At 39.8% G+C, this 25,752-nt stretch overlaps 1 protein-coding gene across 1 annotated transcript; it reads right to left on the reverse strand.

Annotated features, from left to right (window-relative positions):
• Positions 1-1,029: 1,029 nt before the first annotated feature.
• Positions 1,030-25,752, reverse strand: slc35a5 (solute carrier family 35 member A5). Its single transcript, XM_034186780.1, has 11 exons — positions 25,719-25,752; positions 25,523-25,591; positions 21,618-21,770; positions 19,496-19,594; positions 19,287-19,420; positions 17,044-17,111; positions 15,805-15,993; positions 15,264-15,464; positions 15,056-15,183; positions 6,012-6,280; positions 1,030-1,313 (listed from the first exon to the last, which is right to left on the reverse strand). Exons 3-11 carry the CDS (start codon positions 21,742-21,744, stop codon positions 1,245-1,247), a joined length of 1,284 nt encoding a protein of 427 aa, XP_034042671.1. The 5' UTR covers positions 21,745-21,770; positions 25,523-25,591; positions 25,719-25,752; the 3' UTR covers positions 1,030-1,244.

Genomic DNA, 25,752 nt, shown 5'->3' on the forward strand with positions numbered 1-25,752 from the left:
AGATTAAACAGCTAACAGATACAGCAAAACACCGCTGTGCTCCGGAACAGGAAGTGATACAATACTGCAGTGAGAGCCAACCACCAGTAGAGAACTAACCTCTGTTGTCATAAAGGGGCGGAGCATGTGTGGTTGAGTGTGTGATGAAAGAAGCCAGAACACAGCCCTGTCTTCAAGACTGAACCAGCTAAGCTAAGTTAACAGGCTAACCTGGGTTCAGGTGTTTGTTATTAAATCATGTTTTCAGGACTGCGCGGTAGTTCACATGATGCTTTTCTTTGTGGACATTAAACACTATGAGCCACTTATTTTCTTTGTAATTGTGCACGAATGAGACTGATCGGGATGACAATGGCTGCCAAAAATGCTAACACCATTAGCATACAACAATAAATGAGAGTTTGACTCAACATGAACATTACAGCAGCAACACCTTAGACAATCTGTTAGGACGTTTCACCACAAGGCAGATCATTCCGGGGGTTTGCAATAAAATACTACAAACAAAACAATACAACAGACGCCGCCACCGGACAGCGTGACTGATGTTACGTGAGCCGGGACTGGCTCAGCCACTGTCACTCAAAGCACCCACACTCCTAATTACACAGAACATGATGGCTAAAAATGTCAAACTACGACGCGAGAAAAAAAAAAATTGACTCACATACAGAGGAAACTAGAGACCAAAAACTGTTTTTGTACCATGCTGTAAACATGTTTATTTCAGCTCTAAAGTTGGACATTTTAACATGGACTTCTACAGGAATATGCTCTGTTTTGGAGCCAGCCTCAAGTGGCCACTCGAGGACCTGCTCCTTTTTCTTCTTCCAGGTGGAGCTTCATCTGAAACCATCGACGTTTACCACTTGGTTCTAATTAAATATAAACATCTGCAAATCATCTTGTTCTGCATTTATTAACACTTTAAAGCATTCCAACTTTTTGGAAACAGGGCCGAAGTAGCTGGATAACATTTTTTAACTGAAATAAATATGTTTTTTTTAATGATTTGCTCAGGCTGTTATGTGAAATTCGTGCGAAGACAAACACTAACAGAGGAAAAGCAACAAACTGGACGCAGGTCAGTTGTCGGGCACTTTCAGAGTTCTAGACAGTCAGTTCTTTCAGTGAGGAGATCCAGTGCGTCTGTGAATATCAGCGCTGTGGGTGTGTGATGGATGAACGTTTTGGTCACGGCACGGCGTGCGCTCTTGTCAGAGTGACGTGAAAGGCGCGCGCTCCTACAGTGAGTCGTCCTCACTGTCGCTGTCCGTGCCAGGTTTGGTCAGTCGCTCCAGTTCTTCACCATCCTGCAGCACAAAACAACAAATTAGTACTGAATAACACATTAGCTGTACAGCAGAAAATGATCAATAACAATTATTGATCAAGATTGTTCATTTAAAATCATTATGAATTAAACTAGACCCTTGATAACATAATGGGGTCCAAGCCTCTTACACAGGTCGCACCCGGAACGCCGTCGGGTCGACGCAGCTGTAGGGACTAGACCCGCACACACAGAGTCACGTGGACAGTATCAAGCGGACTAAATTTAGCCCAGACTTCTGCAGATGTTCATCATCACATCCGCTGAACCACAGCCGCTGCTCGCTGCACACACCGGGAGCTATGGTGTTATGTGCAGTCCATCAGTCTCTCCTCCTCTCTCCCTCTCTTTTTCTTCTTTCCTGTTCTCTCATTCTACCTTCCCTCTTTGCTATTCGCTCCCTCCCAGACAGTGTTCTCATCAAACCACCACAGAGACTAGTTCTTTTTAGTAACTAACTGCACTGACCTAATCAAATCATGTGATTAAGGAACCAGTGTGAATCCATATGTAGGAAGGCGGGGCTGGGTTTCCTCCAGAGGACCTGCTCTACGTGTGAGGGCGTCAGAGGATGGAGGTTTCTGATTTTTCTTCAGTTTATTTATTTTTTTAATTGCTAGCGTGTGAACAGGCTCAGTTATGGGAGGTGATGGTCTAGTGGTTAAGTGTTGGGCTTGGGACCAGAGAATCCTTGGTTCAAATCCCAGCCTGATGGGAAAATCACTAAAGGCCCTTGGGCAAGGTCCTTAATCTCCTAGGTGCTCCTGGTATGTAGTGAGCACCTTGTATGGCAGCACTCTGACAGTGGGGTGAATGTGAGGCATTACTGTAAAGCGCTTTGAGCATCTGATGCAGATGGAAAAGTGCTACAGTAGTGTTCAGAATAATAGTAGTGCTATGTGACTAAAAGATTAATCCAGGTTTTGAGTATATTTCTTATTGTTACATGGGAAACAAGGTACCAGTAGATTCAGTAGATTCTCACAAATCCAACAAGACCAAGCATTCATGATATGCACACTCTTAAGGCTATGAAATTGGGCTATTACAACCCCTGGCAAAAATTATGGAATCAATGGCCTTGGAGGATGTTCATTCAGTTGTTTAATTTTGTAGAAAAAAAGCAGATCACAGACATGACACAAAACTAAAGTCATTTCAAATGGAAACACTATAAGAAATCAGGAAAAAAGTTGTGGCAGTCAGTAACGGTTACTTTTTTAGACCAAGCAGAAGAAATCAGAGGGAAAAAATATGGACTCACTCAATTCTGAGGAATAAATTATGGAATCACCCTGTAAATTTTCATTCCCAAAACTAACACCTGCATCAAATCAGATCTGCTCGTTAGTCTGCATCTAAAAAGGAGTGAACACACCTTGGAGAGCTGTTGCACCAAGTGGACTGACATGAATCATGGCTCCAACACGAGAGATGTCAATTGAAACAAAGGAGAGGATTATCAAACTCTTAAAAGAGGGTAAATCATCACGCAATGTTGCAATAGATGTTGGTTGTTCACAGTCAGCTGTGTCTAAACGCTGGACCAAATACAAACAACATGGGAAGGTTGTTAAAGGCAAACATACTGGTAGACCAAGGAAGACATCAAAGCGTCAAGACAGAAAACTTAAAGCAATATGTCTCAAAAATCAAAAATGTACAACAAAACAAATGAGGAACGAATGGGAGGAAACTGGAGTCAACGTCTGTGACCGAACTGTAAGAAACCGCCTAAAGGAAATGGGATTTACATACAGAAAAGCTAAACGAAAGCCATCATTAACACCTAAACAGAATAAAACAAGGTTACAATGGGCTAAGGAAAAGCAATCGTGGACTGTGGATGACTGGATGAAAGTCACATTCAGTGATGAATCTCGAATCTGCATTGGACAAGGTGATGATGCTGGAACTTTTGTTTGGTGCCGTTCCAATGAGATTTATAAAGATGACTTCCTGAAGAAAACATGTAAATTTCCACAGTCATTGATGATATGGGGCTACATGTCAGGTAAAGGCACTGGGGAGATGGCTGTCATTACATCATCAATAAATGCACAAGTCTACGTTGATATTTTGGACACTTTTCTTATCCCATCAATTGAAAGGATGTTTGGGGATGATGAAATCATTTTTCAAGATAATAATGCATCTTGCCATAGAGCAAAAACTGTGAAAACATTCCTTGCAAAAAGACACATAGGGTCAATGTCATGGCCTGCAAATAGTCCAGATCTTAATCCAATTGAAAATCTTTGGTGGAAGTTGAAGAAAATGGTCCATGACAAGGCTCCAACCTGCAAAGCTGATCTGGCAACAGCAATCAGAGAAAGTTGGAGCCAGATTGATGAAGAGTACTGTTTGTCACTCATTAAGTCCATGCCTCAGAGACTGCAAGCTGTTATAAAAGCCAGAGGTGGTGCAACAAAATACTAGTGATGTGTTGGAGTGTTCTTTTGTTTTTCATGATTCCATAATTTATTCCTCAGAATTGAGTGATTCCATATTTTTTTCCTCTGCTTGGTCTAAAAAAGTAACCGTTACTGACTGCCACAATCTTTTTTTCTTGATTTCTTATAGTGTTTCTTAAAGCCAGAAAGTTGCCATTTGAAATGACTTTAGTTTTGTGTCATGTCTGTGATCTGCTTTTTTTTCCTACAAAATTAAACAACTGAATGAACATCCTCCAAGGCCGGTGATTCCATCATTTTTGCCAGGGGTTGTAGTAAAAAAAGTAGAAAAGGGGGTGTTCACAATAATAGTAGTGTGGCATTCAGTCAGTGAATTCATCAATTTTGTGGAACAAACAGGTGTGAATCAGGTGTCCCCTATTTAAGGATGAAGCCAGCACCTGTTGAACATGCTTTTCTCTTTGAAAGTCTGAGGAAAATGGGACGTTCAAGACATTGTTCAGAAGAACAGCGTAGTTTGATTAAAAAGTTGACTGGAGAGGGGAAAACTTATACGCTGGTGCAAAAAATTACAGGCTGTTCATCTACAATGATCTCCAATGCTTTAAAATGGACAAAAAAAACCAGAGACGCGTGGAAGAAAACGGAAAACAACCATCAAAATGGACAGAAGAATAACCAGAATGGCAAAGGCTCACCCATTGATCAGCTCCAGGATGATCAAAGACAGTCTGGAGTTACCTGTAAGTGCTGTGACAGTTAGAAGACGCCTGTGTGAAGCTAATTTATTTGCAAGAATCCCCCGCAAAGTCCCTCTGTTAAATAAAAGACATGTGCAGAAGAGGTTACAATTTGCCAAAGAACACATCAACTGGCCTAAAGAGAAATGGAGGAATATTTTGTGGAGTGATGAGAGTAAAATTGTTCTTTTTGGGTCCAAGGGCCGCAAACAGTTTGTGAGACGACCCCCAAACTCTGAATTCAAGCCACAAGCATGGTGGTGCAAGCATCATGATATGGGCATGTTTCTCCTACTATGGTGTTGGGCCTATATATCACATACCAGGTATCATGGATCAGTTTGGATATGTCAAAATACTTGAAGAGGTCATGTTGCCTTATGCTGAAGAGGACATGCCCTTGAAATGGGTGTTTCAACAAGACAATGACCCCAAGCACACTAGTAAATGAGCAAAATCATGGTTCCAAACCAACAAAATTAATGCCTCGCAGATGTGAAGAAATCATGAAAAACTGTGGTTATACATTAAATACTAGTTTAGTGATTCACAGGATTGCTAAAAAAAAAAGCAGTTTGAACATAATAGTTTTGAGTTTGTAGCATCAACAGCAGATGCTACTATTATTGTGAACACCCCCTTTTCTACTTTTTTTTTTTTTTTTTTTTTTACTAATAGCCCAATTTCATAGCCTTAAGAGTGTGCATATCATGAATGCTTGGTCTTGTTGGATTTGTGAGAATCTAATTAATCTACTGGTACCTTGTTTCCCATGTAACAATAAGAAATATACTCAAAACCTGGATTAATCTTTTTAGTCACATAGCACTGTTATTATTCTGAAGACTACTGTATATAAATGCAGTCCATTTTCCACTGATGTGGCAGGTTTTGTGCGTAACGTCAACACAAGGTGCACATCTGCAAATGTCTGACGGAATTTCATTTGACGCCGACAAACGTTAACGTGTGCAAAATCCCGATTGGCATACTGCTGTCTACATCACGTTACCGCCTGTTATCAACTGTGTAATTACTCTCAGTAAATCACCTGCAAACGGTCTCCGCTCTGACTTACAGAAGTTTGGATTGTCCACACAATTTAGCACTTGATATCTGACATCTCAGTAGATCAGGTTAGTGATATTTCTAAACAATTTTACATCAAGATGTGTATTAAAATGTTTTTGTTTTGTTTTACAAAAACCTTTGATGCTAACAACGCCCTGTTAGCTTACTAATGTCAGTGTTCCGCATTGGCACTTTCACAATAAAGCTTATTACGGTTTTGTCCTAATGCAGCAGCTGCTGCTGCTTTGATATTAAATTATTAGATTCTGAAACACATTGAGGAATAAAAGTGTCAGCAGCAGTTTTACTCTTTTTGTTCACCATTTGTAGCAACAGATAAACAACAATAACAGAGAAATTTTCAGGCGCGGCGGCTCGGGCCTGTTCAATGGTAGGAAGAAACCTGCAGAGTGAAAAACAGCAGGAAGTGAGGTTGTGTGGTCTGGTTCCTACCCCTCTGGATCTCTCAAACACTTCTCCATTGATGACTCGCAGTTTTTCCTGCTGAAGGGTGTACTCCAGGTCTTTGGGTCGGCTGGCATTGTAGATAAAAATGGACAAGAGCACCACAGGAGCCTGGAGGAAGAAATCCAGCGAAGGGCGGAAGTTGAAGAGGAAGAAGGAGAGGGCGGTAACCAGAACAGTGGTGATCTGGGCTGTCAGCACATGGAACATGTTGTCTCTGAACTTCAAGATGAAGGCCACAGATAAACCCAGAGCCGCTGGACAGAAGAAATAAAAGAACTGATCTCATGACACACAAGATTCATGGTGTGACAGAACCGTAAACTTCTGTCCTATAAGTTCTTTTTGGGTTTTACTGACTCAACACCTTATTTCATGACAAATATTATCCAAAGTGTCCAGTATTCTAGAAATAAACTGAAACATAAGGATGAAATAGAACATGACATGAAATAGAAGATGAAATATAAATATGAAATAGATGAAATATAACATAAAATAACATAAAATAAAATAATATAACAAAACATAAAACAGATGAAACAGAACATGAGATGAAATAGAAGATGAAATAGAACATGAGGATGGGGTGTCAAGTGACCCGTGGTTCAATTCAATTGAATTCCATTCTCTTGCTTGCCTCTACTGGTGGTTGGCTCTCACTGCAGTATTGTATCACTTCCTGTTCCGGAGCACAGCGGTGTTTTTCTGTATCTGTTAGCTGTTTAATCTGCGCAGTTAGATTGATCTAGTTATCTAGATTACGATTTGTTTCCCAGTGTAATCTTCACGTGCCTTAACTAAAGCACTCCTGCTGAATCACCTCTAAATTATTTACACATTATTCACTTTGCGTGTTTTTAGGAATCCGCTAGCTTAGCGTAGCTACTAGCTCTTAGCCGATTTAGCATGGCAGCTTCTCCTGTCTCTCCCACACTTTTCTGCTCTGGGTGTGAAATGTTTAGTTATTCCCCGGCCTCCTTTAGCAGTAACGGTACTTGTAATAAGTGTAGCTTATTCGTAGCTTTGGAGGCCAGGCTGGGCGAATTGGAGACTCGGCTCCGCACCGTGGAAAATTCTACAGCTAGCCAGGCCCCTGTAGTCGGTGCGGACCAAGATAGCTTAGCCGCCGTTAGTTACCCTCTGGCAGATCCCGAGCAGCCGGGAAAGCAGGCCGACTGGGTGACTGTGAGGAGGAAGCGTAGCCCTAAACAGAAGCCCCGTGTACACCGCCAACCCGTTCACATCTCTAACCGTTTTTCCCCACTCGACGACACACCCGCCGAGGATCAAACTCTGGTTATTGGCGACTCTGTTTTGCGAAATGTGAAGTTAGCGACACCAGCAACCATAGTCAATTGTCTTCCGGGGGCCAGAGCAGGCGACATTGAAGGAAATTTGAAACTGCTGGCTAAGGCTAAGCGTAAATTTGGTAAGATTGTAATTCACGTCGGCAGTAATGACACCCGGTTACGCCAATCGGAGGTCACTAAAATTAACATTAAATCGGTGTGTAACTTTGCAAAAACAATGTCGGACTCTGTACTTTTCTCTGGGCCCCTGCCCAATCGGACCGGGAGTGACATGTTTAGCCGCATGTTCTCCTTGAATTGCTGGCTGTCTGAGTGGTGTCCAAAAAATGAGGTGGGCTTCATAGATAATTGGCAAAGCTTCTGGGGAAAACCTGGTCTTGTTAGGAGAGACGGCATCCATCCCACTTTGGATGGAGCAGCTCTCATTTCTAGAAATCTGGCCAATTTTCTTAAATCCTCCAAACCGTGACTATCCAGGGTTGGGACCAGGAAGCAGAGTTGTAGTTTTACACACCTCTCTGCAGCTTCTCTCCCCCTGCCATCCCCTCATTACCCCATCCCCGTAGAGACGGTGCCTGCTCCCAGACTACCAATAACCAGCAAAAATCTATTTAAGCATAAAAATTCAAAAAGAAAAAATAATATAGCACCTTCAACTGCACCACAGACTAAAACAGTTAAATGTGGTCTATTAAACATTAGGTCTCTCTCTTCTAAGTCCCTGTTGGTAAATGATATAATAATTGATCAACATATTGATTTATTCTGCCTAACAGAAACCTGGTTACAGCAGGATGAATATGTTAGTTTAAATGAGTCAACACCCCTGAGTCACACTAACTGTCAGAATGCTCGTAGCACGGGCCGGGGTGGAGGATTAGCAGCAATCTTCCATTCCAGCTTATTAATTAATCAAAAACCCAGACAGAGCTTTAATTCATTTGAAAGCTTGACTCTTAGTCTTGTCCATCCAAATTGGAAGTCCCAAAAACCAGTTTTATTTGTTATTATCTATCGTCCACCTGGTCGTTACTGTGAGTTTCTCTGTGAATTTTCAGACCTTTTGTCTGACTTAGTGCTTAGCTCAGATAAGATAATTATAGTGGGCGATTTTAACATCCACACAGATGCTGAGAATGACAGCCTCAACACTGCATTTAATCTATTATTAGACTCTATTGGCTTTGCTCAAAAAGTAAATGAGTCCACCCACCACTTTAATCATATCTTAGATCTTGTTCTGACTTATGGTATGGAAATAGAAGACTTAACAGTATTCCCTGAAAACTCCCTTCTGTCTGATCATTTCTTAATAACATTTACATTTACTCTGATGGACTACCCAGCAGTGGGGAATAAGTTTCATTACACTAGAAGTCTTTCAGAAAGCGCTGTAACTAGGTTTAAGGATATGATTCCTTCTTTATGTTCTCTAATGCCATATACCAACACAGTGCAGAGTAGCTACCTAAACTCTGTAAGTGAGATAGAGTATCTCGTCAATAGTTTTACATCCTCATTGAAGACAACTTTGGATGCTGTAGCTCCTCTAAAAAAGAGAGCTTTAAATCAGAAGTGCCTGACTCCGTGGTATAACTCACAAACACGTAGCTTAAAGCAGATAACCCGTAAGTTGGAGAGGAAATGGCGTCTCACTAATTTAGAAGATCTTCACTTAGCCTGGAAAAAGAGTCTGTTGCTCTATAAAAAAGCCCTCCGTAAAGCTAGGACATCTTTCTACTCATCACTAATTGAAGAAAATAAGAACAACCCCAGGTTTCTTTTCAGCACTGTAACCAGGCTGACAAAGAGTCAGAGCTCTATTGAGCTGAGTATTCCATTAACTTTAACTAGTAATGACTTCATGACTTTCTTTGCTAACAAAATTTTAACTATTAGAGAAAAAATTACTCATAACCATCCCAAAGATGTATCGTTATCTTTGGCTGCTTTCAGTGATGCCGGTATTTGGTTAGACTCTTTCTCTCCGATTGTTCTGTCTGAGTTATTTTCATTAGTTACTTCATCCAAACCATCAACATGTTTATTAGACCCCATTCCTACCAGGCTGCTCAAGGAAGCCCTACCATTATTTAATGCTTCGATCTTAAATATGATCAATCTATCTTTGTTAGTTGGCTATGTACCACAGGCTTTTAAGGTGGCAGTAATTAAACCATTACTTAAAAAGCCATCACTTGACCCAGCTATCTTAGCTAATTATAGGCCAATCTCCAACCTTCCTTTTCTCTCAAAAATTCTTGAAAGGGTAGTTGTAAAACAGCTAACTGATCATCTGCAGAGGAATGGTCTATTTGAAGAGTTTCAGTCAGGTTTTAGAATTCATCATAGTACAGAAACAGCATTAGTGAAGGTTACAAATGATCTTCTTATGGCCTCGGACAGTGGACTCATCTCTGTGCTTGTTCTGTTAGACCTCAGTGCTGCTTTTGATACTGTTGACCATAAAATTTTATTACAGAGATTAGAGCATGCCATAGGTATTAAAGGCACTGCGCTGCGGTGGTTTGAATCATATTTGTCTAATAGATTACAATTTGTTCATGTAAATGGGGAATCTTCTTCACAGACTAAAGTTAATTATGGAGTTCCACAAGGTTCTGTGCTAGGACCAATTTTATTCACTTTATACATGCTTCCCTTAGGCAGTATTATTAGACGGTATTGCTTAAATTTTCATTGTTACGCAGATGATACCCAGCTTTATCCAGCTTTAGCATGAAGCCAGAGGACACACACCAATTAGCTAAACTGCAGGATTGTCTTACAGACATAAAGACATGGATGACCTCTAATTTCCTGCTTTTAAACTCAGATAAAACTGAAGTTATTGTACTTGGCCCCACAAATCTTAGAAACATGGTGTCTAACCAGATCCTTACTCTGGATGGCATTACCCTGACCTCTAGTAATACTGTGAGAAATCTTGGAGTCATTTTTGATCAGGATATGTCATTCAAAGCGCATATTAAACAAATATGTAGGACTGCTTTTTTGCATTTACGCAATATCTCTAAAATCAGAAAGGTCTTGTCTCAGAGTGATGCTGAAAAACTAATTCATGCATTTATTTCCTCTAGGCTGGACTATTGTAATTCATTATTATCAGGTTGTCCTAAAAGTTCCCTAAAAAGCCTTCAGTTAATTCAAAATGCTGCAGCTAGAGTACTGATGGGGACTAGAAGGAGAGAGCATATCTCACCCATATTGGCCTCTCTTCATTGGCTTCCTGTTAATTCTAGAATAGAATTTAAAATTCTTCTTCTTACTTATAAGGTTTTGAATAATCAGGTCCCATCTTATCTTAGGGACCTCGTAGTACCATATCACCCCAATAGAGCGCTTCGCTCTCAGACTGCAGGCTTACTTGTAGTTCCTAGGGTTTGTAAGAGTAGAATGGGAGGCAGAGCCTTCAGCTTTCAGGCTCCTCTCCTGTGGAACCAGCTCCCAATTCAGATCAGGGAGACAGACACCCTCTCTACTTTTAAGATTAGGCTTAAAACTTTCCTTTTTGCTAAAGCTTATATATTATCAGGTGACCCTGAACCAACCCTTAGTTATGCTGCTATAGACGTAGACTGCTGGGGGGGTTCCCATGATGCACTGTTTCTTTCTCTTTTTGCTCTGTATGCACCACTCTGCATTTAATCATTAGTGATCGATCTCTGCTCCCCTCCACAGCATGTCTTTTTCCTGGTTCTCTCCCTCAGCCCCAACCAGTCCCAGCAGAAGACTGCCCCTCCCTGAGCCTGGTTCTGCTGGAGGTTTCTTCCTGTTAAAAGGGAGTTTTTCCTTCCCACTGTAGCCAAGTGCTTGCTCACAGGGGGTCGTTTTGACCGTTGGGGTTTTACATAATTATTGTATGGCCTTGCCTTACAATATAAAGCGCCTTGGGGCAACTGTTTGTTGTGATTTGGCGCTATATAAAAAAAACTGATTGATTGATTGACTTTATTTATATAGCGCCAAATCACAACAGACCTCAGAGGGTTAAGGAAAGAAGAAAGTTATGTGGAACTGCTTTTTCTGAACTGTTTTTTTGGAGGTCTATACCAGGTCACAGTAGTATCGAACCTCTAGTATAAGACGTTACGTATGTGTACCAGTAATGCCATCCCCATATTTTCAATATATTAGCACGGGATGTGAAAAGCCGTAAATCTACTGGTCTGTGCAGCAGCTCTGAGAGCTATTAATAAAAAAAAAAAACAGTTTGCATTGTCTCACAGTGCAGTGTTGATGCAACAAACAAGAACACCCCCACAGTCAGTTTAACATACACACACTTTGCTTTCTTTAAAAGGTCTGTGGATGCCATATGGCAATGTTAGCACAGAGCTGACAGCATCTAAAAACACAACAGCAGCACACCCAAAGTGAATTTAAAAAAAAAAAAAGTTCTTTGCAGTTTTTGAATTTGCACAAAGTCCTTTCTAAGGATGGCACAAGATAAAAGAATGGATAAAACCTTCTAACCTGTTAATCAGGTAGCACATTCCACATACAGTAGTGTTCAGAATAATAGTAGTGCTATGTGACTAAAAAGATTAATCCAGGTTTTGAGTATATTTCTTATTGTTACATGGGAAACAAGGTACCAGTAGATTCAGTAGATTCTCACAAATCCAACAAGACCAAGCATTCATGATATGCACACTCTTAAGGCTATGAAATTGGGCTATTAGTAAAAAAAAAGTAGAAAAGGGGTTGTTCACAATAATAGTAGCATCTGCTGTTGACATTACAAACTCAAAACTATTATGTTCAAACTGCTTTTTTAGCAATCCTGTGAATCACTAAACTAGTATTTAGTTGTATAACCACAGTTTTTCATGATTTCTTCACATCTGCGAGGCGTTAATTTTGTTGGTTTGGAACCAAGATTTTGCTTGTTTACCAGTGTGCTTGGGGTTATTGTCTTGTTGAAACACCCATTTCAAGGGCATGTCCTCTTCAGCATAAGGCAACATGACCTCTTCAAGTATTCTGACATATCCAAACTGATCCATGATACCTGGTATGTGATATATAGGCCCAACACCATAGTAGGAGAAACATGCCCATATCATGATGCTTGCACCACCATGCTTCACTGTCTTCACTGTGAACTGTGGCTTGAATTCAGAGTTTGGGGTCGTCTCACAAACTGTTTGCGGCACTTGGACCCAAAAAGAACAATTTTACTCTCATCAGTCCACAAAATATTCCTCCATTTCTCTTTAGGCCAGTTGATGTGTTCTTTGGCAAATTGTAACCTCTTCTGCACGTCTTTTATTTAACAGAGGGACTTTGCCGGGGATTCTTGCTAATACATTAGCTTCACACAGGTGTCTTCTAACTGTCACAGCACTTACAGGTAACTCCAGACTGTCTTTGATCATCCTGGAGCTGATCAATGGATGAGCCTTTGCCATTCTGGTTATTCTTCTATCCATTTTGATGGTTGTTTTCCGTTTTCTTCCACATGCCTCTGGGTTTTTTTTTGTCCATTTTAAAGCATTGGAGATCATTGTAGATGAACAGCCTATAATTTTTTGCACCTGCGTATAAGTTTTCCCCTCTCCAATCAACTTTTTAATCAAACTACGCTGTTCTTCTGAACAATGTCTTGAATGTCCCATTTTCCTCAGGCTTTCAAAGAGAAAAGCATGTTCAACAGGTGCTGGCTTCATCCTTAAATAGGGGACACCTGATTCACACCTGTTTATTCCACAAAATTGACAAATTCAATGACTGAATGTCACACTACTATTATTGTGAACACCCCCTTTTCTACTTTTTTTTTTTACTAATAGCCCAATTTCATAGCCTTAAGAGTGTGCATATCATGAATGCTTGGTCTTGTTGGATTTGTGAGAATCTACTGAATCTACTGGTACCTTGTTTCCCATGTAACAATAAGAAATATACTCAAAACCTGGATTAATCTTTTTAGTCACATAGCACTACTATTATTCTGAACACTACTGTAAATACCCCACTCTTCCTGCTTATTGTGCAGGCTAGGGGCGCAGCCACATGGGAATACGATGGAATGCCCTCCAGCCCCACAACACTTAGAATAAATGTCCACTTTTAAAGCTATTTCTTTGCATATACTACTGCTATAAACAATAATAATAACAACTGCCCAAGGACCGCTGGAATAGGGTTCAGCTCTCCACATGACATTTAAATGGAATAAGCGGGTATAGAAAATGAATTAATGAATAATTATATTAATTAAATGTTCAACCATTATTGCTCTGTGCCTAGATTGTACTATAATTCTGCAGTAAGTGGAATATGTTTACTTAATTTAACTTTTCTGCATAACTAATGTGGGATGTGAAGCAATAGCTTGTTTTGTGTCTGTGTAGGCACTCAGTTGTCCAGGTGGTTTCCATAGTAGAGACGCTTGAATCTTCGACTGGACTGGGTTGCTTGACGCGAGGACGTTTCGCTTCAAATCGCAGAAGCTTCCTCAGCTAAAATTCTTGCTCTGGAAGTCTGACTTCTGTCTGACTCTTGTAGAGAAGAATAAAACAGAAGCCAACAAAAGCTGGAGTTTTAAACCTAACCAGACCCCTCCTACTGAGAGGCAGACTGCTATAGGCTAGTGACTAAACAATAGCTCTAATTAGCAACTATTGTGCTGTAGTTAGCACACCTAATGGCAGGACAGCTGTCCCTCTAATGATGGGATGGATGCCTTTCTGATGGCTCCCTTGATGACGTGAATGACTCATAACCATGAACAAAAGACTGAAACTCCTTTGACCTGAGTACCCCATTGTAAACAGGGGATAAAGTGTGTCTCAGACCCCCTCCCCGGTTAAGGCTGGGTTTCAAACGTTTCACAAAGAATGCCTCCTTCAAGCTTCTCTACTAGCTTGTTTTGTGTTTGCTCTGTTTTAAGCAATGTCTCCTCTGTCGCATAACTGGGTCTGTATGGGGTTCTAGCTTTAAAATCGGGTCAGTCAGTGTGAGGAAAACCATAAATAAAATAATTAAGGGTCTTGGGGTTAGTGATCTTATCAAACAAACGGTAACTGGACTGCATTTACATAGTGCTTTTCCATCTCCATCAGATGCTCAAAGTGCTTTATAAATAATGCTTCACATTCACCCCGATGTCAGGCTGCTGTCATACAAGGCGCCCACTACACACCAGGAGCAACTAGGGGAATAAGGACTTTGCCCAAGGGCCAGGTCAGGTAGGATGTGAAGTCAGTTTGGGGTAAGGTAATGTCAAATACTCCACGTAACGTGGAGTTGCAACAGGAAGGCCATATCTGGTGTAAAACGTCTGCCAAATAAACATGTAGTTCCATACTGGCTCTGCTGTGGTGGCCCCCAGCGAAAAAGGGAGGAGCCAAAAGGACTTACTTTTACACATTACGTAGTATAACTAAAGTATTATAAAGTTGGGTTGCATATCAACACCACATATACACACACAACAATTTAAGCATTTATTTCAATAATAATTTCTATAAGCAGTATTAAGCACATAATGTATTGATAGTGTGATACGTATAGAATATCTGACATCTGATGATATGTATCGCACTGAGGTTTGAGAAACAATATAGAATTTTTATACGTTTGCATTCAGGCGTCCAAAAGTGTAATTTAGGCAACAAATTTAAGAGTTTGGTGTTTAAAATTACTATTTTGTGGAGTTGAGGATTAATGCTTTGGCCCTGTGATACTCACCCGTGATCACCACCAGACCCAGAGAGTAGACATTATGTCCATGGAGGAAGCCACAGTGTATGGTGAGACCTCGTGCCTCACTGCTGAGCCCCAGGGACAGACCATTAAACACCAGACCAAACGCATACCTGCAGCAGCATACCAGAGGTTCAGCACCAAACAACTTCCCAGTTTCCATGACGTCCCCTTTAAAACAAGCAGCACTTACAGTTTACTGTTCTGAATGAAGATGCTCTCAGTCAGCTGGTTTCCTTCCTTCAGGATCTTCTCATTGTAGATGTTGGCCATTGCAGAAATGAAGCACAGCAGAAGGAGGAGGATGTAACCAACACCAAGGGACCGAAGCTTCCCGACTAACTGGTCCCTCCAGGCTTGACCCGGCAGCGAGGACACCCAGGACTCATTGGCACTAAGGTCCAGACAAAGACATGAATGTGAGTTCCACCTGACTGAGTCACTTAGGTTCGTCAACCTCAGCTGCAGAGTAAATGTGTTAACCACAATCAATAAGGAGCACATTGATTATTGATGAGGCACGGCAGCCTGTGTCACACGAAACGTGATGGCTGATGTTTGAAACACGTTACAAAGTTTTAGGTATTCAGCTGCTACAGTGTTTCAAAGCCAGCAGGTGTTTCTGTGCTTGCTGACTGTCCTATAGAGAGAATTTGTCTGAGAGTCTAGAGTACGTAGGGTGAAGCAGACCAGCGACATTCAAGGAATGGCAATATTCCAAATATTCCATGTACCTGCTGTTCCTCATCTGCTCCAGCAGGTGGGTGTACAGCACACAGGAGTTGGACAGGGTGGAGAAATGTTTGCCATGGAGACCTGGCACAGCTGAGGAATGTTGGTTGGCTCCTGATCCAGTCGTCAGGGAAACAATGGACAGGAAGAGGATAACTAAGGCTGCCCATTGAACACAGGACAGGCGCCGCCTGCAGGATGGGAGGAACACAGGCCACCGTTACATCATGGCACCTTACAGAGAGGTCTGACACTGCCACAGATCCAGCCCACAACACAACACTGTCCACTGACGGGGACAGAAAGTATTTATTATTTACTTATCCCTTGATTATCTATTTTCCAACACAGACAAAAAGCTTTGACTTGCAATCTTGAAGTCAGAATCCTGATGTCCAAAAGTCAACATAACAAAATCTCAGCATTGTAACAATGTCTGACTTGAGACCCCAAAGTCATGTCAGGACAATAACTACAGTGAATGTAAGTACCTACCAATTTAATACAATTTATTTCATTTATATAGCGCCAAATCACAACAAAGCTGCCTCAAGGCGCTTTACACAAGTAAGATCTAACCTTACCAGAACAAGAACACAGGCAACAGTGGTAAGAACAAACTCCCTCTGATGATTTGAGGAAGAAACCTCAAGCAGACCAGACTCAAAGGGGTGACCCACTGCTTAGGCCAACCTACAAAAAAGGTTTACAATACAGAACACAACACAACAACAATTGTTGAGAGTCCATGCAGGCGTTCTAAAACATAAGTTTCCAAAAACAAAAAACCCTGCCGTGAACAGATCCTAAATTTTTTTTAAACGTTATTTGCCATTTTCTATCAGTTGGCACGTTGCTGTTAATCTAATTACACCTCCTGACGGGGGTCAATCAAATATTCAGCAGCTGTGACCTGAGCTCGAACCCCAACTCACAGGCAGAAACCAGGCTGATGAGCAGACAACAACCCCACCGAACCAAGTGACACAGCGCCCAAGGTTCAGACTGACGTCACATCAGAAAGGACATCGCAGCCAAGACGTTGGCAGTCAGGTGAACAATTCATGAATTTTAAGAGTTTACAGTTAGCCATCTACTGGGAACCCCAAATTTTAAAAAAGCATAAATTTTGCCTTCTGACCAGCGTGCTAACATTGGATGCTAGCGATGCTTTTCATCCAAGCCTCATACAATCACATTAGCAAAAAGAAACTGACAAATAGAATTTCTGAAGGACTTACTTCAGAACAATTCTGAAGAGTACCGCTGTGGTCAGGATGACAAAGTTTGAGAAGAGCACTACCATGGCCTGGGAGCGAGACAGAGGACAGAGATAACAGAACATGTTGGTAATCAAAACACAGCCGCCGTCTCATTATCTTCATCTCATACAGCAAAGTAGAAAAGGGAATTCAAGCTTAGCCAAAGACGTTAGCATGTAACACTGGCATATTAGCCTATTACTGTATCACTTGGATAAAGCTCATGCTATGGTACCTAAAGAGATCCTTGTTATTTGATTGGTGGATTGTATGTCACGTGACATTCATCAATAGTTGCATTGCATGACGATGTCACGAGTGTGCATTTCCTTCCATCCGTTTCACTCTATTGCTTGCCTCCATTAGTTTTTTTTTTTTCTTTATAAAAATTCTTCCATGATACGCGGAAGCTGAGTCTAGCAGCTGCAGTGTTTGAAGGAACATCTTTAATGGCTGTTGAAGGTCTGTCAGCTGTAGAATTGGACAAATACTTGCCATCATTTCTCACTTGAATTAAAACAGCAGAAGTGTGTTTTCTCTCTCTCACTCACACTCACACACACACACACACACACACACACCAGTAAAACCTCCTCTGGCTTTCACTCTGCTCAGCGTTGTGTCAGGGAGTCGCTTGGGCAGAGTGAACTGTTGGGTCCCGCTGCCCTCCAGGACCTGCTCCGAGAAGAAACGCCTTTCTAATTTTAAATAAAATATCAACAACATAAACAGCTCTATTTAGGTGTCGTATAAAACAAAATGTCCAACCCCCCCATTTGTGCAATGCAAAGAATAATTTAATTTCATGAAAGATGTAACATATATGTTCTATAGTTCGCCTCATGCAAATATTCTAGCAACTGCTCTCAAAAGCATTCACTGTTTGTATATGACACTCAGCCAGTAGGAAAACTGCAACAGTCAAGAAAATAATATTTTTAAAGCTTATTAATATCGGCATTGATATGTGCGCTTGCACTCAGGTTAAAATCATAAACCCTGTTCACACTTCATCCTGCATCATTTCATCAATTATTTGTTTATTTAATGGTTAAAAAACATGTTTTAAATTGTTTAAGGGAATTATCAACATATCTAAAAGTTTACGCAGAAGCAACTTTAACTTTTATAGTCTTCACAGCATTTTCCACTCATCCAGGTGGTTTCACATTCTCACTGAGGAAGATTACCTCATTTTGTGTTTTTGAATATATAAATATAAAAACTCAGTGATTTTAGATTGTTGTGTACATAAGAGATCTCTTGAGCTGCAGAAAAAGTCATTCTTATATATACTATAATAGCCAAGTGGCTTCTGTATGTATGTATGTGTGTGTGTGCGATTGCACAAAAACCAGGAAGCGCTGACATTTGCTGTTTGGTGTGTTTATGTATTTTGGGCCAAGGATGAACGGCGCCAAAACGGAACACTGATAGGACTCAGTTTTGGAGAAGCTATGAATATTAGCTAACATTGCTACTTATATTTTGGACTCTCACGCCTTTCCAGCAGGGGGCAGTAAATCATATTTATATTAAAAGCGTGAGGTAAGTACATATAATTGTAAATACATTAAAAATACATGGACAACACAAGAAAGTGAAAACACTTAATTTCCATTGTGGCCCATTTAAAAATCAAATGACAAAATAGAAGTAATAATAAAATAATAATAATAATAGTGTGTCTATGATAACAGCATAAACAATTTAGAAATACATTAAGACAGTAAATTAACATTAAAAATTACATAATTAACAGGAAATAAAAGGGTTGAGTTCTTCTTCTAAAAACTGATGAGGTCTAAGGTTCTAAAAACATTCTGGTCTCACACACCATTCCAACTCATTGCTTAATTTATTATCACGCTTGAAAAATGTCAGCTACCTATTTTATAAACATGACCCAATCTAGAGCCTGTGGAGATATATATATATATATATATATATATATATATATATATATATATATATATATATAAACTAAATGATAAATATCTATAATATATATCTATAATATAATATAATATAGTATCTATAATTAATGAAAGATAAATGGAAATGGTAAATATCCATTAGTTTCTGCTCTAAACAGCCACCCAAAATGAAAAGCACGGTTCAATAACCCTAAAGATGAGTGAAAGATATAATATTTTGACTTGAATTACCCGTTCAATTTTAAATTAGGTGGTGTTGATCTTATAATATTAAAAGAAACTAACAGGCTGCAGGTAGGTCATCACATAAAAGATGATGAGGTTGTCCAGAAAGTAGAGGAAAGCAGGGACGGACCACTTCAGGGACCGGAGGAAGGAGGCGGAGGAGGAACAGCCCAGCTCTTTGCACGATCGTCCCTCTAAAAACAAAGAAACAAACAGAATGAATGTAGCGTACTAATAATTGTACAGACTGATCACAGTTATCTTTTTACCTTGAAACACGACCCTGAGTGACATGACCAGACAGAAGAGCAGTTTGAGTGCCTCAGCCAGGAGATTGACAGAAGCAGGCAGAAAATCGTACTTGTTCTCTGCAATTAAAAACAAAACATGTCAACTCTTACAACAGTTACCAGTCATCAAACAGGACACTGACTTTTAAGAAGATACAAGATAAGAGCAGAATCCAAGCTGAGCAGAAAATGTTAATATTAAATTTCCAGAGTAGAAGTCACAGTTTTGTTTTTTTTACTAGTTTGGGAGGTCATGAATCTTAAACTCCAGTGCCACTTATATAACTAAAAAAAAAAAATCACACATTCATTATAAACAATAATAGTTACTTTGAGTATTTATATCATTTTTTCCCAGGAATTTAAACACTAAACAAAATGAACTCTAATAATAAAATAAAAAATAATTCTAAAAGTTACACAAGAGTGCACAAAAATTCCAAATTAAAAAGCAGATAATACAGAACGAAGGCCCCGTGAGCTGATCCGGGATAAGCAGTTAAAGATGTATGTCTGTCAGAAGAAAATCTCTCTCTCTCTCTCTCTCTCTCTCTCTCTCTCTCTCTCTCCTCTCTCTCTCTCCTCTCTCTCTCTCTCTCTCTCTCTCTCTCTCTCTCTCTCTCTCTCTCTCTCTCTCTCTCTCTCTCTCTCTCTCTCTCTCTCTCTCTCTCTCTCTCTCTCTCTCTCTCTCTCTCTCTCTCTCTCTCTCTCTCCTCTCTCTCTCTCTCTCTCTCTCTCTCTCTCTCTCTCTCTCTCTCTCTCTCTCTCTCTCTCTCTCTCTCTCTCTCTCTCTCTCTCTCTCTCTCTCTCTCTCTCTCTCTCTCTCTCTCTCTCTCTCTCTCTCTCTCTCTCTCTCTCTATATATATATATATATATATATATGCAGTCCATTTATAGACAGACAGACAGACAGACAACAACCTAAGTAAAGACAAAGCACAGACATTAGGTGAATTTATTACTGATGGTAAAATGTTACCTGTTGAAAATGTAAAATGTGTTTTGTGGGCTTGGAAAAGGTGTATGAGCGAGTCCCTCGGGATATCCTGTGGGTGACACTGCAGGAATAAGGAGTACCAGATTCATTGCAACGTGTGATCCAGTCTCTATATGACCAAAACTGGAGCTGTGTCTGCATTCTCAGCATTACATCAGACCTGTTTCCGGTGGGTGTTGGACTCCACCAGGGCTGCCATTAGGTATCTGGGCTTACACTCCTGGACAGGATGAGAAGCTTGATTATCTGGGAGGGACTCAGAGTAGAGCCACTGATTTTTCGCATTGAATGGAGCCAGTTGAGGTGGTTCGGGCATCTGGTGAGGATGCTCCCAGGTTCATATAAGTTCACTGATGTGTAAATGCCTGGTGGAACCAACTTTAGAAGAAACCACATGTTTCTGAACATGATGTCAGTTCTGTTGAAACATTCTGGATCACAATTCTGGTCCCTCAGCTGAAGTGGAGGGGCTTCAAGCACAATCAGCCCAGATGTGCAAAATTGAGTCAAAACAGTAAAAAAAAAAAAGAAGTCCTCACTTCCTGTGTGTGCTGGGCAGATTTCTGCCTGCTGTTGCTCGTGTGTGCTGCCTCCGTTTCCGCCCTAGCCCCATTTGTATTGGCATGATCCTACATGCAGATGTCTCTGGCGACTGGAAAAGGCCAAGTGGACACACAAGTTCCACCTGACAGACAGATGGTTACTTGTGAGAGACAGCGATAGACTCTTTGTTTGCCTGACTGGTTGCCATCCTGGATCTAACAGCAATCCATCATGTGATGAATGCAGTAATGTGCAGCACTTGTGCATTGCATCAATATTGCCAAGTCCTAAAGAAAAGGGTTCTATTTAAATAATGTTTAGATTTGATGGATCTGAAAGTAATCAGACTTTAACTCAATAAATAAATTATTTTGTCCACACAGAAGCAGTGAATGATGTGCACTTTTTAAACTTCAACAACTGAACTGATCATTTAAAACAGTATTATGCAGTTACTGTTGTTGTCTTTTGTCTTACAGTAAATGTTGCAGGAACACCTTCATAAAGACAGACAGCAGGCAGAAAATATTTCACAGGCCTGGATCTCCCCTCCCACTCACCAGCATTGGCAGAGAATTTGAGGAGCAGGATACGACTGGTTCCCAAAGTGACAAAGCCCAGGCCCAGGGCCAGAGTGTAGGCCGAGGACCGGGAACACAGCCTGGGACAGGACTTACAGACCATCATTTCTTCAACCACATCCAGACTCAAACCTGAAGGTCACACAGACACGTGCAGCCTGTCAGAACACTGGTGCTGAACTAAGTCTTCCATACTGAACAGGGGATTACAGATTACACAATCTGGTCCATAAGTACTTGGACACTGCCACCATTCCTTCATTTCCATCAATCATGAAGAAATACAGTGTGGTACTGTAGAGTAAATCAGGTAGGCATGAGGCAAAGTGTCAGTGATGCAGAGCAGAGCCAGTTGTGCTCTCTGAACTATTCTCTCACACTATGTCGTTGAAGAAAATGATATACTGTAAATAAAATTCTTTACCAACAGTTGTAAAGGTTTGAAGAGTCATTTCAGCATTTACACTACTGTGTAAATACACTTATGACTGAAACCTGAACAACCAGGTGAAACCAGCAGTGTCTCAAATGCTTTGGTGCAAAATACACTACACACACAACTTTTAGACCATTTGACCAATCATGTTTTTCTGTAGGATTGTGGCAGAGCATAGCTCAATGACATCTGGTGCTAGGCTACTAATATGTGGAGCTGGTTAAATTTCCGGTCACCCAGCTGTTTGTGTTCCTCCACAGAAACACTTCTTCTGTATTGTTCAAGTCTTTCAGGGCCTGGCACTATCTGTCTTAATGTAATGGCTGTGAGACTTGGATGCTAAACAGTGATGTCTAAAACATTTGAACTGTGGTAATGTAAGTTATATAAATGACTCCTCACAGACTTTACTGACAATAATTTTGTCTAAATCATTTGTACTGTGTTAATATAAGTTACAAAAATGACTGCTGGTTAGGGTGGTTCAAAAAAATAAAAGTTGGAAATTCATTACTCTCACCCCTTCATTTTATGATGCTTTGGGAAAAAAGAAAGCCTGCCAAATATTTTTGTCATACATTAATATTTAGAGGTAGCACATCATAGCTGAAGGTTGTAAATATATCAATTATCGCTGCCCGAGTGCCCATGCAATAGGTTATCCATTATCCAGTATCTAATCACATCACTTATAAAGAGGATAGAAGTTAACCACCTGAGTGTAACTAAAGTATAATTTTATATTCAATTTAAAACTATACCTGGGTTTAAATATTTCTCACAAACAACATACTTTCAAAAATGTTATTTTAGGCTACAAGCTGAAAATTTTGCTTCAATTCACAGCTTCTTTTCTTTCAGATCTTTGGTGATGGTGAATCTAACATGAGATAAATGTAAAAAGAGACACTTGCTGACTTAACATGCTTAACCATTAACTGGAAACTTCAGTAAAAGATGTCAGCTATCAGAAGTAGAACATTTGTATACCTTATTGGTTCCACCAACTGAAATAAAAGGAAACAAATTGCCCTCAAATGGGCAAATACTCAAGGTATTTTTCTTCAAACACACTGATTTGAAGAAAACTGTCCATGATGCTGCTGTGACCTCTATAGACATGGCAATTCCTTTTTGGGAGAGAGCTAGAATCCCACTGAGGGCAAAGCAGCATCTGATCACAAAGTTAGAAAAGGTGTTCGGAAAATGGAAAACATTGAAAAAGACCAAGAATCGCAATACAGACAAGCAGAAGAAAGATGAAACAGTGTTTTGTGAATCTTTGGAGGACTTGTTTGACATGGCACATCAGGATGTCCTAACAATGATAAAGTTTGAAGATGACAGACAGTTCCTACTTGCTCAGCGAGAGAAAGGTAGAAGGGGATGCATGACAGGCATAGATAAAATACAAACTGCCAAAGAACAAAGAGCAGAAAAAAGGAAAGCTGCAGAAGCAAAATACAAAGAGAAACTGGAGGAGCCTGGACCATCTTATGTCTCACTACCTGACACTGTCTCCAGAGAACACAGAAAGTCCAGATGAAGAATTTGTTATGCCAGTGTCACAAAAAGCCAGTAAAATTAAAGCTGTTGTAACACCAGGACTTGCAGCAGCATTGGATAGGACCAAAACAACAGACAGAAGTGCCACCTATATTCTGACTGAAACCGCAGCAAGTCTTGGTCATGATGCAAACAACTTAAATATCATTATCATGTAAAGGATGTTCTCTTATGTTACACAGCTGTATAATTCGTTCTTATGCTGATTCATACATTTTTGAATATCAAGTACTGCAAGGCATAAAGAATATTATTGTTTGGAGCTAGATCAAAATATATGTGGAAATATATAAAGCATAGACTTATTTAAATTTATCAATAATGAAACAGTATTTCATCAATAAAATGAAAATGCAATGTTTGATTGTTACAAAATCTTCGCTACCCCAGTATGTAGGTATTGTAGGAGCATGATACATGTACGAGAAGAACTGCATCTCACAATTCATGTTTTAGTGTTAACTATTTTATGGGATATGAAAAGATTTGATTTTCCAATGAATTGCCATAATTTCTGTCCTGACATATCAATATTAAACTGACAGAAATAATTTGGAAATATCTGGAAATGACCATACTACATGACAAAGTTATTGCGAGCAAAATCTTTAAGGGCTGTGTGCTACCAGTAAAAATTATTAGAGTTTTATGAAATTGTACATGATGTGTTTTTATGTTAGGTACAACAAATTTAGAGAGTGAGACTTGAAGTTTTTTGAAAAAAAAAATTTGACCATTTTTATGGACCACCCTACTGCTGGTGCAGTTATTTCCAGCTGACTGATTCTGTTCTTTGTCTCTCTGTCTGAGGCACTGACAGCACCAATGATTGATCCTGGCCCTTCACCCCAGGTGACGGGAGGTCCTACTCTGCAGCCTACCCGTGCTGGCGATGGACACATATGTATTAGAGACCCAAGATGAGTCCATGTTGGGTCTCTAATACAATTAAGGACTACGGAATAAATGCTTATTGAGTGTTGTTAGAAGGAAAGGTGATGTAACACAGTGGTAAACATACCACTGTCCCAGCTTATTTGAAACATGTTGCAGGCATCCATTTCAAAATGAGCAAATATTTGCACAAAAACAATAAAGTTTATCAGTTTGAACATTAAATATCTTGTCTTTGTGGTGTATTCAATTGATTATAGGTTGAAGAGGATTTGCAAATCATTGTATTCTGTTTTTATTTACATTTACATACAGAATGTCCAACTTCATTGGAATTGGGGTTGTACATTGTACATAGCACAAGTATCTACTTTCATTGAATTAAAATGTTGTTGTTTTATGATAGTCATTAAATATCTCTCAGTATATTTATAATTGCAATGTAATACATATTATACATGCTGTCAGCGCCACATAAGTCAGAAGAATAAATGAAGAGTTCAGATGCAAAACCATAAATTTTTAGTTGAGGCCAACATGTATTTGGCTGTCAAGACCATCAGTGTGCAAAATATGAAAGAGTTTGAACAAACTGTTTTCATTTTTATTGACGAAAGCCTGTGCATTTCCGAATATGGTTGTCTTTAAATCTCAATTTTCAACTGTATTTTTCTCCGTTTAAAAAAAAAAAAAAAAACTTACTGGGTTTTGCATCTGAGCTTTTCAAATATCTTTTGTTTTGCAAACATCACTTTTTTAATGAAATCATCAACCCCTGAAGAAAATTATTACAATAACATTGCACTGAATCTTCAATGTTTACAGTATTTCAAACAACTTCAATATTTTTTCAGAGAAAATCGCTGCTCGTTCAAAGGTTTTGCCTTCATTATAAGTTATATAAATGACTCCTCGCAGACTTTACTAACAATAATTACGTCTAAAACATTGGTACTGTGATACAAAGATTGATCAGATTCTGACTCACCAACAGCTTCATCTCCGTCCACAACAGTGAGCTAACATTATTAGCATTATTAGCATCACCGCTACTTCCCTGCAACATATAAACACCCATTAATATCGACAGGAACATCGCTAATAATTTTCTTGAAGCCACTCATCAGTACAATAATAATAATAATAAAAATACTATTACGATATGACAGAATAATGAAACCGACGTGGAAGTTCCATACAAACGCTGGCGCGTCCTAC

This window comes from Thalassophryne amazonica, chromosome 14, assembly GCF_902500255.1.
Source record: "Thalassophryne amazonica chromosome 14, fThaAma1.1, whole genome shotgun sequence".
NCBI lineage: Eukaryota > Metazoa > Chordata > Actinopteri > Batrachoidiformes > Batrachoididae > Thalassophryne > Thalassophryne amazonica.